This window comes from Coregonus lavaretus (assembly GCF_964263955.1).
Source record: "Coregonus lavaretus genome assembly, chromosome: 23".
Taxonomy (NCBI): domain Eukaryota; kingdom Metazoa; phylum Chordata; class Actinopteri; order Salmoniformes; family Salmonidae; genus Coregonus; species Coregonus lavaretus.
Window position 1 is genome coordinate 33845752 of NC_140010.1, and position 13174 is coordinate 33858925.

Below are 13174 nucleotides of genomic sequence, written 5' to 3' on the forward strand. Positions count from 1 at the left end.
GTCTCCTACCTGACTTCGCCACACTCCCTTTAAGGCCCCCCCCAAGAAATTTTTGGCTAGTGCTCACGGGCTTCCAGCCTTGCCTCCGTGCTGCCTCCTCATATCGCCTCCTCTCGGCTTTAGCTGCCTCCAGCTCTTCACGAGGGCGGCGAACTTCTCCCGGTTGTGCCCAAGGACCCTTTCCATCCAGTATCTCCTCCCATGTCCATGAATCCTGTGTAGGTGGGTCCTGTTGCCGCTTGACACGCCGCTTGGTCCTAGATTGGTGGGTAATTCTGTCACGATCGTCAAGCATAGAGGAGGACCAAGGCGCAGCGTGTGCAAAATACATCTCTTTATTTTGGAAGAGAGAAAAACACGAAACCGAACACTATCCAAAACTTACAAAACAACAAACGACCGTGAAGCTAAATAACGTAAGTGCACAGACAAGCAACAAACGTTCAATATAGACAATTACCCACAAACACATGATGCCCATGGCTGCCTTAAATATAGCTCCCAATTAGAGACAATAAACCACAGCTGTCTCCAATTGAGAACCAATCTAGGCAGCCATCAACATACAAACACCTAGACAAGACATTACCCCATAAACCTACAAACCCCTAGACAAACCAAAACACATACTTCACCATGTCACACCCTGACCTAACTAAAATATGAATGAAAACAAAGATAACTAAGGCCAAGGTGTGACACAGGGGTCTCAAACTGGCGGACTGTGGGCCAGATGCGGCCCGTGAATTGATTTAATGTGGACACAAAACCACAAAGGATTCCAAGATTTGAAACATCTCCATCCTAGGGCCCCATATGAACTCACTGGTGTTGATGAGGAATTGGTTGGACACCCCCGGGTGGTCCACATCATGTATAGCACTGGCAAACAGAGCAGCCAGGATCTCCAAGTCAGTGAACACAGCCTGCAGAGATGAGAGAAACACATGAATGTTAATGCAGGTAAATACTGTATGTGTGTGAGAATGTGTGTTGTACTCATGCATAGATGTAACAACAACAGGGGACATTGATATTTGTAATACAAATATATTGTAAAAAAAATTAACTAAAAAGTTGTATTGTATTGACGTACCTCCAGGGCGGGGGTGGAGAGAAGGACGTGGGTGGACTGGACCACGTCTGCAGCGTGGATGTTGTTGTGGTAGGCCACGTCGTGGTGGTAGTGGTCCTCCAGGGTCATCATGAAGGTGATGAAGGTGTCTGCAGGGATCTTGAAGGACTTCAGCAGCTCTCGCTCCTATGGAGGAAACGTAGAAGGGGGGAAAAAACTAAATTTACATTATTAGAGAGAGACTACTTTATTAGAGATCCCTTTATTTAGAGAAACTTCATTTTCATCATAAGAAACACACTTTTTATCCTTCAAGACAACAGTAACATCATCTAAGTTTCCCAAACAGTATCTTTGTGGATGCAGAAGGATGACATACCTGGAAAATGGAATACATCGCCACCGTCAGTGGACGATTCCCAGAATATTCAGATATTTTGAAATTATCCATGCCCCATCGGTTTATATCTTCCAACTCCTGCCAGATGGAAAAACATTTCAGTTAGAAAAAACAACAGATCCTTTAACCCTAAAACATGCAGGGGACTATTAGATCCTAAAAGTGACTAAACTTGTGACAGAACAGAACCTTAAAAGTGAGGTAGGTTCTAGTTATATCATCAGAAAAGAAGGGTTGTGTAGACTACTTTGGCAAGGAGGGTCTCCTGACTGGAAGGGACCCCGAAGCGGGGGATGCTGGAGGGGGCCACACTGGGGATGAGGATAGGCTTCTTCACGCCCACAATCTGAGACATGGGGCGCTTCTTCTTGTCCATCTTCTCCTTCTTCTCCTTGGTGGGCGGAGACATGATCTCCATGTCATGTTGCTTTTCTGTGGTACAGACAGACAGAGAGGATTATTACACATTGACATTACACAGAAATGGTTGTCTATTGAAACTAGGCCTGGTGACACTTTACATTGAGTTGAAGTTGCACGGATATCATGTAGTTACATGGAATTATATTGTATTGGTGTAATGACATGTCACTATGTCACATGTCACATTAGTAACTATTAGGTTCACATTACAGGTCTCTATTAACACAGTAAGTCAGTCAGGAGAGAGCAAGAGAGAGAGAGAGTGAGAGAGAGAGAGAGAGAGAGAGAGAGAGAGAGAGAGAGAGAGAGAGAGAGAGGTACCGAGGAAGGTGCTGGAGATGAACTCGGACACCTGGTTCCCTGATCTGCTGGTCTCTGATAGCTGAGTGAGCTCTCTGTTCAGCATCCTCTTGAACTGGGGAGACAAACAACAACAACACACTGCATCACTCTGACTGTAACAATATACTTTCTACTATAGACAGTGGGCATACACATGATAGGCACATGTACACTGTGAGACATTTAGTAGTATGCAGTAAATTATGTGTTCACAGCATCTTTATTCTGGTCAATTGCTGTCCAAAGATAGCTGAAATAATACACTCTTATAAAAAAGGTGGTATCTAGAACCTAAAATTGTTGTCCGGCTTTCCCCATAGGAGAACCCTTTGAAGAACCCTTTTTGGTTCCATAAGAACTCCTTCCACAGAGGGTTCTACCTGGAACCAAAAAGGATTATCCTATGGGGACACCCAAAGAACCCTTTTGGAACCCTGTAGTGCAATAATAGCACTTCACATACAGTAGTAACCTTTTCTGAGTCTGTCCTTCTGCAAGACTATGTAGCTGGCATTGAAACTTTTCTACTGAAGTGGATGAGAATAACAGCATTGTCTTTCTGAGATGCAGGGTCCTCTTCTCTATAAATATACACTATATATACAAAAGTATGTGGACACCCCTTCAAATTAGTAGATTCGGCTATTTCAGCCACACTGTTGCTGAAAGGTGGATAAGATTGAGCACATAGCCATGCAATCTCCACAGACAAACTGTGGCAGTAGACTGGCCTTACTGAAGAGCTCAGTGACTTTCAACGTGACACCGTTATAGGATGCCACCTTTCCAACAAGTCAATTCGTCAAATTTCTGCCCTGCTAGAGCTGCCCCGGTCAACTGTAAGTGCTGTTATTGTGAAGTGGAAATGTCTAGGAGCAACAACGGCTCAGCCGCGAAGTGGTAAGCCACACAAGCTCACAGAACGGGACCGGCGAGTGCTGAATCGCATAGCGTGTAAAAATCGTCTGTCCTCGGTTGCAACACTCACTACCGAGTTCCAAACTGCCTCTGGAAGCAAAGTCAGCACAAGAACTGTTCGTCGGGAGCTTCATGAAATGGGTTTCCATGGCCGAGCTGCCACAAGCCTAAGATGACCATGTGCAATGCCAAGCACCGGCTGGAGTGGTGTTTAGCTCGCCTTCATTGGACTCTAGAGCAGTGGAAACAAATTCTTTGGAGTGATGAATAACGCTTCACCATCTGGGTTTGGCGGATGCCAGGAGAACGCTACTTGCCCGAATGCATAGTGCCAACTGTAAAGTTTGGTGGAGGAGGAATAATGGTCTGGGACTGTTTTTCATGGTTCGGGCTAGGCCACTTTAGTTCCAGTGAAGGGAAATCTTAACGCTACAGCATACAATGACATTCTAGACGATTCTATGCTTCCAATTTTGTGGCAACAGTTTGGGGAAGGCACTTTCCTGTTTCAGCATGACAATGCCCCCGTGCACAAAACAAGGTCCATAGAGAAATGGTTTGTCGAGATCGATGTGGAAGAACTTGACTGACCTGCACAGCGCCCTGACCTCAACCCCATCAAACGGGATGAATTGGAACGGCGACTGCGAGCCAGGCCTAATCGCCCAACATCAGTGCCCGACCTCACTAATGCTCTTCCAACAGTGGAAAGCAATGTTCCAACATCTAGTGGAAAGTCTTCCCAGAAGAGTGGAGGCTGTTACAGCAGCAAAGGGGGGACCAACTCCATATTAATGCCCATGATTTTGGAATGAGATGTTCGATGAGCAGGTGTCCACATACTTTTTATACCTCAAAGTCTATTCAATAACATTTTGGGGAAACGTACAAACCGTTCCGCAACGTAGCAAACATTCAAGCGAACTGAATGCACCTCAGTATGTAGGAGATCTAGTTTCTCTAGGTTGCTCAGCAAGCGTAAACAGTCTTGATTGGTACTCCGGACTGCCAGTCATCATCTAGCTCTACTATGAGCACACTACTGTATCTCATATCTGGAGTGTAAACAGAGGGTCAAGTGAGACTAAAGCAATGCAAAATGACAAGAATGAGAGTGTGTGCATATGGATGCACCATAAGACAATTTACAACACTGAGTTGCACCGATAGTATTGTTTCCTGTGCTTCACTCATAGTGGCTAGAGTACAGGCTGGCTAGAATATCGGCATTAGGAGGAGCTTGCAAAGGAGGCTGAGTAGAGAACTCTTCCTTCATATGTGCAGAAGATGATACAATGATGTATTATATAATCATCATACACAAGGATAATAGATATCCCCCTCTCTGAAACATCAACAGTCTGCTCTGAAGACGCATACCCACACATACACACACAGATATACAGTACCGGTCAAAAGTTTGGACATACCTACTCAATCCAGGGTTTTTCTTGATTTTTACTATTTGCTACATTGTAGAATAATAGTGAAGACATCAAAACTATGAAATAACACATATGGAATCATGTAGTAACCAAAAAAAGTGTTAAACAAATCTAAATATATTTTATATTTTAAATTCTTCAAAGTACCCACCCTTTGCCTTGATGACAGCTTTGCACACTCATGGCATTTTCTCAACCAGCTTCATGAGGTAGTCACCTGGAATGCATTTCAATTAACAGGTGTGCCTTGTTAAAAGTTGAATTTGTGGAATTTCTTTCCTTCTTAATGCGTTTGAGTCAATCAGTGTTGTGACAGGGTAGGGGTGGAATACAGAAGATAGCCCTATTTGGTAAAAGACTTAGTCCATATTATGGCAAGAACAGCTCAACTAAGCAAAGAGACACGACAGTCAATCATTACTTTAAGACATGAACGTCAGTCAATCCAGAACATTTCAAGAATTTTGAAAGTTTCTTCAAGTTCAGTCGCAAAAACCATCAAGCGCTATGATGAAACTGGCTCTCATGAGGACTGCCACAGGAAAGGAAGACCCAGAGTTACCTCTGCTGCAGAGGATAAGTTCATTAGAGTTACCAGCCTCAGAAATTGCAGCCCAAATAAATGCTTCACAGAGTTCAAGTAACAGACACATCTCAACATCAACTGTTCAGAGGAGACTGTGTGAATCAGGCCTTCATGGTCGAAATTACTGCAAAGAAACCACTACTAAAGGACACCAATAAGAAGAAGAGACTTGCTTGGGCCAAGAAACATGAGAAATGGACATTAGACTGGTGGAAATCTGTCCATATTTGAGATTTTTGGTTCCAAATGCTGTGTCTTTGTGAGACGCAGAGTAGGTGAACGGATGATCTCTGCATGTGTGGTTCCCACCGTGAAGCATGGAGGAGGAGGTGTGATGGTGCTTTGCTGGTGACACTGTCAGTGATTAATTTAGAATTCAAGGCACACTTAACCAGCATGGCTACCACAGCATTCTGCAGCGATACGCCATCCCATCTGGTTTGCGCTTAGTGGGACTATAATCTGTTTTCAACAGGACAATGACCCAACACACCTCTAAGCTGTTTAAGGGCTATTTGACTAAGTAGGAGAGTGATTGAGTGCTGCATCAGATGACCTGGCCTCCACAATCACCCGACCTCAACCCAATTGAGATGGTTTGGGATGAGTTGGACCGCAGAGTGAAGGATAAGCAGCCAACAAGTGCTCAGCATATGTGGGAAAACCTTCAATACTTTTGGAAAAGCATTCCAGGTGAAGCTGGTGGACAGAATGCCAAGAGTGTGCAAAGCTGTCATCAAGGCAAAGGGTGGCTACTTTGAAGAATCTAAAATATAAAATAGATTTTGATTTGTTTAACACTTTTTTGGTTACTACATGATTCCATACGTGTTATTTCATAGTTTTGATGTCTTCACTATTATTCTACAATGTAGAAAATATTAAAAATAAAGAAAAACCCTGGAATGAGTAGATGTGTCCAAACTTTTGACCGGTATTGTATATCAAATCAAATCAAATCAAATCAAATTGTATTTGTCACATACACGTGTTTAGCAGATGTTATAGCGGGTGTTTAGCGAAATGCTTGTGCTTGTAGCTCCGACAGTGCAGTAATATCTAACAAGTAATAACTAACAATTTCACAACATATACCCAATGCACTAGTAAGGAATGGAATTTAAGAATATATACATATATGGACAAGCAATGACAGAGCGGCATGGACTAAGATACAGTAAAATATTATAGAATAGAATACAGTATATACATATGAGATGAGTAGTGCAAGATATGTAAACATTATTAAAGTGACTAGTGTTCCATTTCTTAAAGTGGCCAGTGATTTCAATAGGCAGCAGCAGCCTCTAATGTGATAGTGATGGCTATTTAACAGTCTGATGTCCTTGAGATAGAAGCTGTTTTTCATTCTCTCGGTCCCAGCTTTGATGCACCTGTACAGACCTCGCCTTCTGGATGTTAGCGGGGTGAACAGGCAGTGGCTCAGGTGGTTGATGTCCTTGTTTATCTTTTTGGCCTTCCTGTGACATCGGGTGCTGTATGTGTCTTGGAGAGTGGGTAGTTTGCCCCCGGTAATGCGTTCGGCAGACCGCACCACCCTCTGGAGAGCCCTGCGGTTGTGTGCGGTGAAGTTGCCGTACCAGGCGGTGATACAGCCCGACAGGATGCTCTCAATTGTGCATCTGTAAAAGTTTGTGAGGAGTTTAGGTGCCAAGCCGAATTTCTTCAGCCTCCTGAGGTTGAAGAGGCTCTTTTGCGCCTTCTTCACCACACTGTCTGCGTGGGTGGACCATTTCAGTTTGTCGGTGATGTGTACGCCAAGGAACTTGAAGCTTTCCACCTTCTTCACTGCGGTCCCGTCGATGTGGATGGGGGGTGCACCCTTTGCTGTTTCCTGAAGTCCACGATCATCTCCTTTGTTTTGTTGACGTTGAGTGAGAGGTTATTTTCCTGGCACCACACTCCCAGAGCCCTCACCTCCTCCCTGTAGGCGGTCTCGTCATTGTTGGTAATCATGCCTACTACTGTTGTGTCGTCTGCAAACTTAATGAGTTGGAGGCGTGCTTGGCCACGCAGTCATGGGTGAACAGGGAGTACAGGAGGGGGCTGAGCATGCAACCTTGTGGGGCCCCAGTGTTGAGGATCAGCGAAGTGGAGATGTTGTTTCCTACCTTCACCACCTGGGGGCGGCCTTTCAGGAAGTCCAGGACCCAGTTGCACAGGGCGGGGTTCAGACCCAGGGCCTCAAACTTAATGATGAGCTTGGAGGGTACTATGGTGTTGAATGCTGAGCTATAGTCAATGAACAGCATTCTTACATAGTTATTCCTCTTGTCCAGATGGGATAGGGCAGTGTGCAGTGTGATGGCGATTGCATCGTCTGTGGACCTATTGGGGCGGTAAGCAAATTGAAGTGGGTCTAGGGTGACAGGTAAGGTAGAGAAAATGTAGAGTAGTATACTTGGAAGCAGGCCGCTCCGAGTGCCTCTCCTCCGCCGGCGATGTTTTGGGTCAGCCGCTAAATCAGTTCAGTTGCCCTGGGGAGAGCAAACAAAGGATCTGCTTCGGGAAAGTTGTATTCCTGGTCGTAATGCTGGTGAGTTACCACCGCTCTGATATCCAATAGTTTTCCCCGGCTGTATGTAATGATACAAAACAGTTTCTGAGCTAATAATGTAAAAAATATATATATTTAAAAAAATAATACGTTTCCTAAGAGCTAGTCGCGAGGCCGTCATCTTCGTCGGCGCCAGAATGACAGTGAGCTCCAAAAGTATTGGGACAGTGACGCATTTTTGTTCTTTTGACTCTGTACTCTGGATTTGAAAGGATACAATGACTATGCTGTTAATTTGAGGGTATTTTCATCCATATCGGGTAAACCGTTTAGAAATTACAGCACTTTTTGTTTACAGTGGCTTGCAAAAGTATTCACCCCCCTTGGCATTTTTCCTATTTTGTTGCCTTACAACCTGGAATTAAAAATGATTTTTGGGGGGTTTGTATAATTTCATTTACACAACATGCCTACCACTTTGAAGATGCAAAATATTTATTTTTGTGAAAAAACTAGAAATAAGACAAATAAACTGAAAACTTGAGCGTGCATAACTATGCGGTATGCTTAGGGTCATTGTCCTGCAGGAAGGTGAACCTCCGTCCCAGTCTCAAATCTCTGGAAGACTGAAACAGGTTTCCCTCAAGAATTTCCCTGTATTTAGCGCCATCCATCATTCCTTCAATTCTGACCAGTTTCCCAGTCCCTGCCGATGGAAAAACATCCCCACAGCATGATGCTGCCATCACCATGCTTCACTGTGGGGATGGTGTTCTCGGGGGGATGAGAGGTGTTGGGTTTGCTCCAGACATAGTGTTTTCCTTGATGGCCAAAAAGCTCAATCTGACCAAAGTACATTCCTCCATATTTTTGGGGAGTCTCCCACATGCCTTTTGGCGAACACCAAACGTGTTTGCTTATTTTTTTCTTTAAGCAATGTTTTTTTTCTGGCTACTCTTCCGTAAAGCCCAGTTCTGAAGAGTGTATGGCTTAAAGTGGTTCTATGGACAGATACTCCAATCTCCGCTGTGGAGCTTTGCAGCTCCTTCAGGGTTATCTTTGGTCTCTTTGTTGCCTCTCTGATTAATGCCCTCCTTGCCTGGTCTGTGAGTTTTGGTGGGTGGCCCTCTCTTGGCAGGTTTGTTGTGGTGCCATATTCTTTCAATTTTTTTATAATGGATTTAATGGTGCTCAAAGTTTTGGATATTTTTTTATAACCCAACCCTGATCTGTACTTCTCCACAACTTTGTCCCTGACCTGTTTGGAGAGCTTCTTGGTCTTCATGGTGCTGCTTGCTTGGTGGTGCCCCTTGCTTAGTGGTGTTGCAGACTCTGGGGCCTTTCAGAACAGGTGTATATATACTGAGATCATGTGACAGATCATGTGACACTTAGATTGCACACAGGTGGACTTTATTTAACTAATTATGTGACTTCTGAAGGTAATTGGCTGCACCAGATCTTATTTAGGGGCTTCATAGGTAAGGTGAATACATATGCACGCACCACTTGCACGCACCACTTTTCCGCTATTTTTGTTTTAGGATTTTCATTTCACTTCACCAATTTTGACTATTTTGTGTATGTCCATTACATGAAATCCAAATAAAAATCAATTTAAATTACAGGTTGTAATGCAACAAAATTGGAAAAACGCCAAGGGGGATGAATACTTTTGCAAGGCGCTGTACATAGTCCCCCCATTTTGTATTGTGTCATTTTGGAGTCACTTTTATTGCAAATAAGATTAGAATATGTTTCTAAACACTTCTACACTAATATGGATGCTTCCATGATGAGTGAGAAAGTTACAGACTCACAAATATCATACCCCCAAGACATGCTCTTACCATTACAATAACAGGGGAGGTTAGCATTTTTTTTTGGGGGGGGGGGGGGGGGAGTATGATATTTGTGCATCTGTAACATTCTCACTCATCTTTATTCACGATTCATTCAGGACTATCTGTAATCATGGTAGCGTCCACATTAATGTAGAAGTGTTCAAAATATTCTTATTTACAATTAAAATGAATCCAAAATGACACAATTCATTATTTACCATTCATTTCTATTGGGCATACTTTTGACTACTTTAATACGCATTTAAGTGAATTTGTCCCAATACCTTTGGTCCCCTAAAATGGAGGGACTATGTACAAAAAGTGCTGTAATTTCTAAACAGTTCACCCGATATGGACGAAAATACCCTCAAATTAAAGCTGACAGTTTTCACTTTAACTTCATAGTCATTGTATCATTTCAAATCCAAAGTGCTGGAGTACAGAGCAAAAACAACAACAAAATTGTCACTGTCCCAATACTTTTGTAGCTCACTTTATATGGGTCATTCTACAGAAGTGGTGCAAATTGGGGGTTGGAAAAAATTCCCATTTGTATACTATTTTTCCCAAACTTTCAGCACACGTCTTCCGACATATGTCAGGTAGACATATAGAGTATAAACAATGCCTTTGTACTGTATTAATTTAACAATATGTTTGCTATTGCCTTGGATAAAATTAGAACATATCATGATGTAAATAAATGTTTGGAGACTGTTTTTTTAAATAGCGTTTTTGGGATGGGACTGCAATCTGCACCACTTCTGTAGAATCACCCATATGTGACACACGTACACATACTTCTTGCACACAAAGATGAATGGACACATCTGCATGCACATACATGAATGGACTTCATGGACTCACTCATACGCTCATGCATTCCTGGATACACACACACACACACACACACACACACACACACACATACACATACCCACACACACATGCTGCAAAGACAGCATCACTTCCCAACTAACTGCAAAGAACTCTGCAAACAAGGACACCTGTACTACACATTAATTCACCGAGCAACACGTGCATCCCATCCCAGCCCATCTTACCTGAATGTACATCCTCGACACAAAAAACAAGTAATTGACTTCGGGCATCTCAGCACCAAATAAAGCATGGGGTGGAAAGAAATGAATGAAAGAGCAGAGTCCTTCCTGTAGCTAATGTACTCAGTTTACGGTCATTAGTACTGTATAAGCCGGGCACACTCCGTGCTCCTGTCCTGCTTGCCTGAACACCTCAATTCCACTGCTAGCAGACAGTCCACACACGGTGCAATGGAAAGCTTTTATCCACACACTACGGGAATGGGCGAAGATAAGAGTTTGCTCCCAGGAGGAAGCGTGAAAGCCAGGCTGAGGATGCAGGGTGAGGGGAGCAACTCCTGCCTCTCCCTCAGCAGCTCTATTCTGCCTGCTCTGTGTGTAAATTCCCAACTCCAACCCCCCTCCCATATGCCCAAAGGAAGGAGCCGATCGGTGGCCTGCTGCATCAGAGGCTGGGACAGGGGGACGGAGCTCATTGGCCCACGGTAGAGGAGAGTAGGTGGGGACTTGTTGGGTTGGAGGCGGGGGGTTGAGGCTGCACCATGTGCACCAAATTTGAAGATTATTTGAGGGAGCCCGATGCCTTGAATGGCTGAGGTATTTCATTCAAATATATGTGAACGCATGAATACATTGCTATTACTGACATGATGACGATGATGCTATGAGGAAAGAGAAAATCCTCATATGAAAATGGGAGAATAGGATGATTTGGCATGATATGGAACATACTGTATCATTATCCTATTATAAATGTAAAAAACACAAACATTTGCAGAAAGCAGAATAGAAAATACATTCTTTTAGAAGATAGAAGAAGAGATTTTCAGAAATCCATTGCACATTATACACAAACGCAACATGCAACAATTTCAAAGATTTTACTGAGTTACAGTTCAAATAAGGAAATCAGTCAATTGAAATAAATTCATTAGGCCCTAATCTATGGATTTCACATGACTGGGTATACAGATATGCATCTGTTGGTCACAGATACCTTTAAAAAAAAAAGTAGGGTGCGTGGATCAGAAAAGCAGTCAGTATCTGGTGTGACCACCATTTGCCTCATGCAGCGAGACACATCTCCTTCGCATAGAGATGATCATGCTGTTGATTGTGGCCTGTGGAATGTTGTCCCACTCTTCTTCAATGGCTGTGCGAAGTTGCTGGATATTGGTGGAAACTGGAACATGCTGTCGTACACGTCGATCCAGAGCATCCCAAACATGCTCAATGGGTGACATGTCTGGTGAGTATGTAGGCCATGGAAGAACTGGGACATATTCATCTTCATTGTGACATGGGGCCGTGCATTATCATGCTGAAACAGGAGGTGATGGCAGCGGATGAATGGCATGACAATTGGCCTCAGGATCTTGTCACCGTATCAAATTGCCATCGATAAAATGCAATTGTGTTCATTGTCTGTAGCTTATGCCTGCCCATAACAACCCCAACGCCACCATGGCGTACTCTGTTCACAATGTTGACATCAGCAAACCGCTCGCCCACAAAAGGCCATACACGCTGTCTGCCATCTGCCCAGTGCAGTTGAAACCGGGATTCATCTGTGAAGAGCACACTTCTCCAGCGTGCCAGTGGCCAGTGAAGGTGAGCATTTGCCCACTGAAGTCGGTTACGACGCCGAACTGCAGTCAGGTCAAGGCCCTGGTGAGGATGACGAGCACACAGATGAGCTTCCCTGAGATGGTTTCTGACAGTCCTTTGGTTGTGAAAACCCTCAGTTTCATCAGCTGTCAGGGTGGCTTGTTTCAGACCATCCCGCAGGTGAAGAAGCCAGATGTGGAGGTCCTGGGCTGGGCTGATGTGGTTTCGTGTGGTCTGCAGTTGTGAGGCCAGTTGGATGTACTGCCAAATTCTCTAAAACAACGTTGGAGGTGGCTTATGGTAGAGATTCAATTTTCTGGCCACAGCTCTGGTGGACATTCCTGAAGTCAGCATGCCAATTACATGCTCCCTCAAAACTTGAGACATCTGTGGCATTGTGTTGTGTGACAAAACTGCACATTTTAGAGAGGCCTTTTATTTTCCCCAGCACCTGCGTAATGGTCATGCTGTTTAATCATCTTCTTGATATGCCACACCTGTCAGGTGGATGGATTATCTTGGCAAATGAGAAATACTCACTAACAGGGATGTAAAAGGAAGAAATAAGCTTTTTGTGCGTATATGGAACATTTCTGGGATCTTTTATTTCAGCTCATGAAACATGGGACCAACATTTTACATGTTGCATTTATATTTTTATTCAGTATATTTCTTGATACAATACAATGTGGTGAAGATGGTCAACATACAAAGTTGGTCAAATAGACCATACAAAGATGTACGGCAAAGGGTGAAATATTCATAAAGAGAAACATACTTTTTTTATAGGAAAAATCAAGTGATACAGAAACACCACTGAGCCCTCCCCTGCGAGGTTGTTGTGCTAGCATGGATGATACTGACTCTACTTTTTCATTACACTAATCTGCAGCAATGAGGGGTGCAGCACATGAAACACAGCAACACGTGTGTGACTGGCATGAGTGTGGTGTG

At 43.6% G+C, this 13174-nt stretch overlaps 1 protein-coding gene across 1 annotated transcript in view; it reads right to left on the reverse strand.

Annotated features, from left to right (window-relative positions):
* Window positions 1-13174, reverse strand: part of LOC311098940 (3',5'-cyclic-AMP phosphodiesterase 4C-like) — a 73777-nt gene that overhangs the window by 8742 nt on the left and 51861 nt on the right. Inside the window, exons 8-12 of the mRNA XM_084139495.1 lie at window positions 2220-2313; window positions 1723-1907; window positions 1455-1553; window positions 1097-1261; window positions 827-926 (exon numbers count right to left, since the gene is read on the reverse strand). Coding sequence (XP_083995621.1) covers window positions 827-926; window positions 1097-1261; window positions 1455-1553; window positions 1723-1907; window positions 2220-2313 — 643 coding nt within the window. The remainder of the gene's footprint in view (window positions 1-826; window positions 927-1096; window positions 1262-1454; window positions 1554-1722; window positions 1908-2219; window positions 2314-13174) is intronic.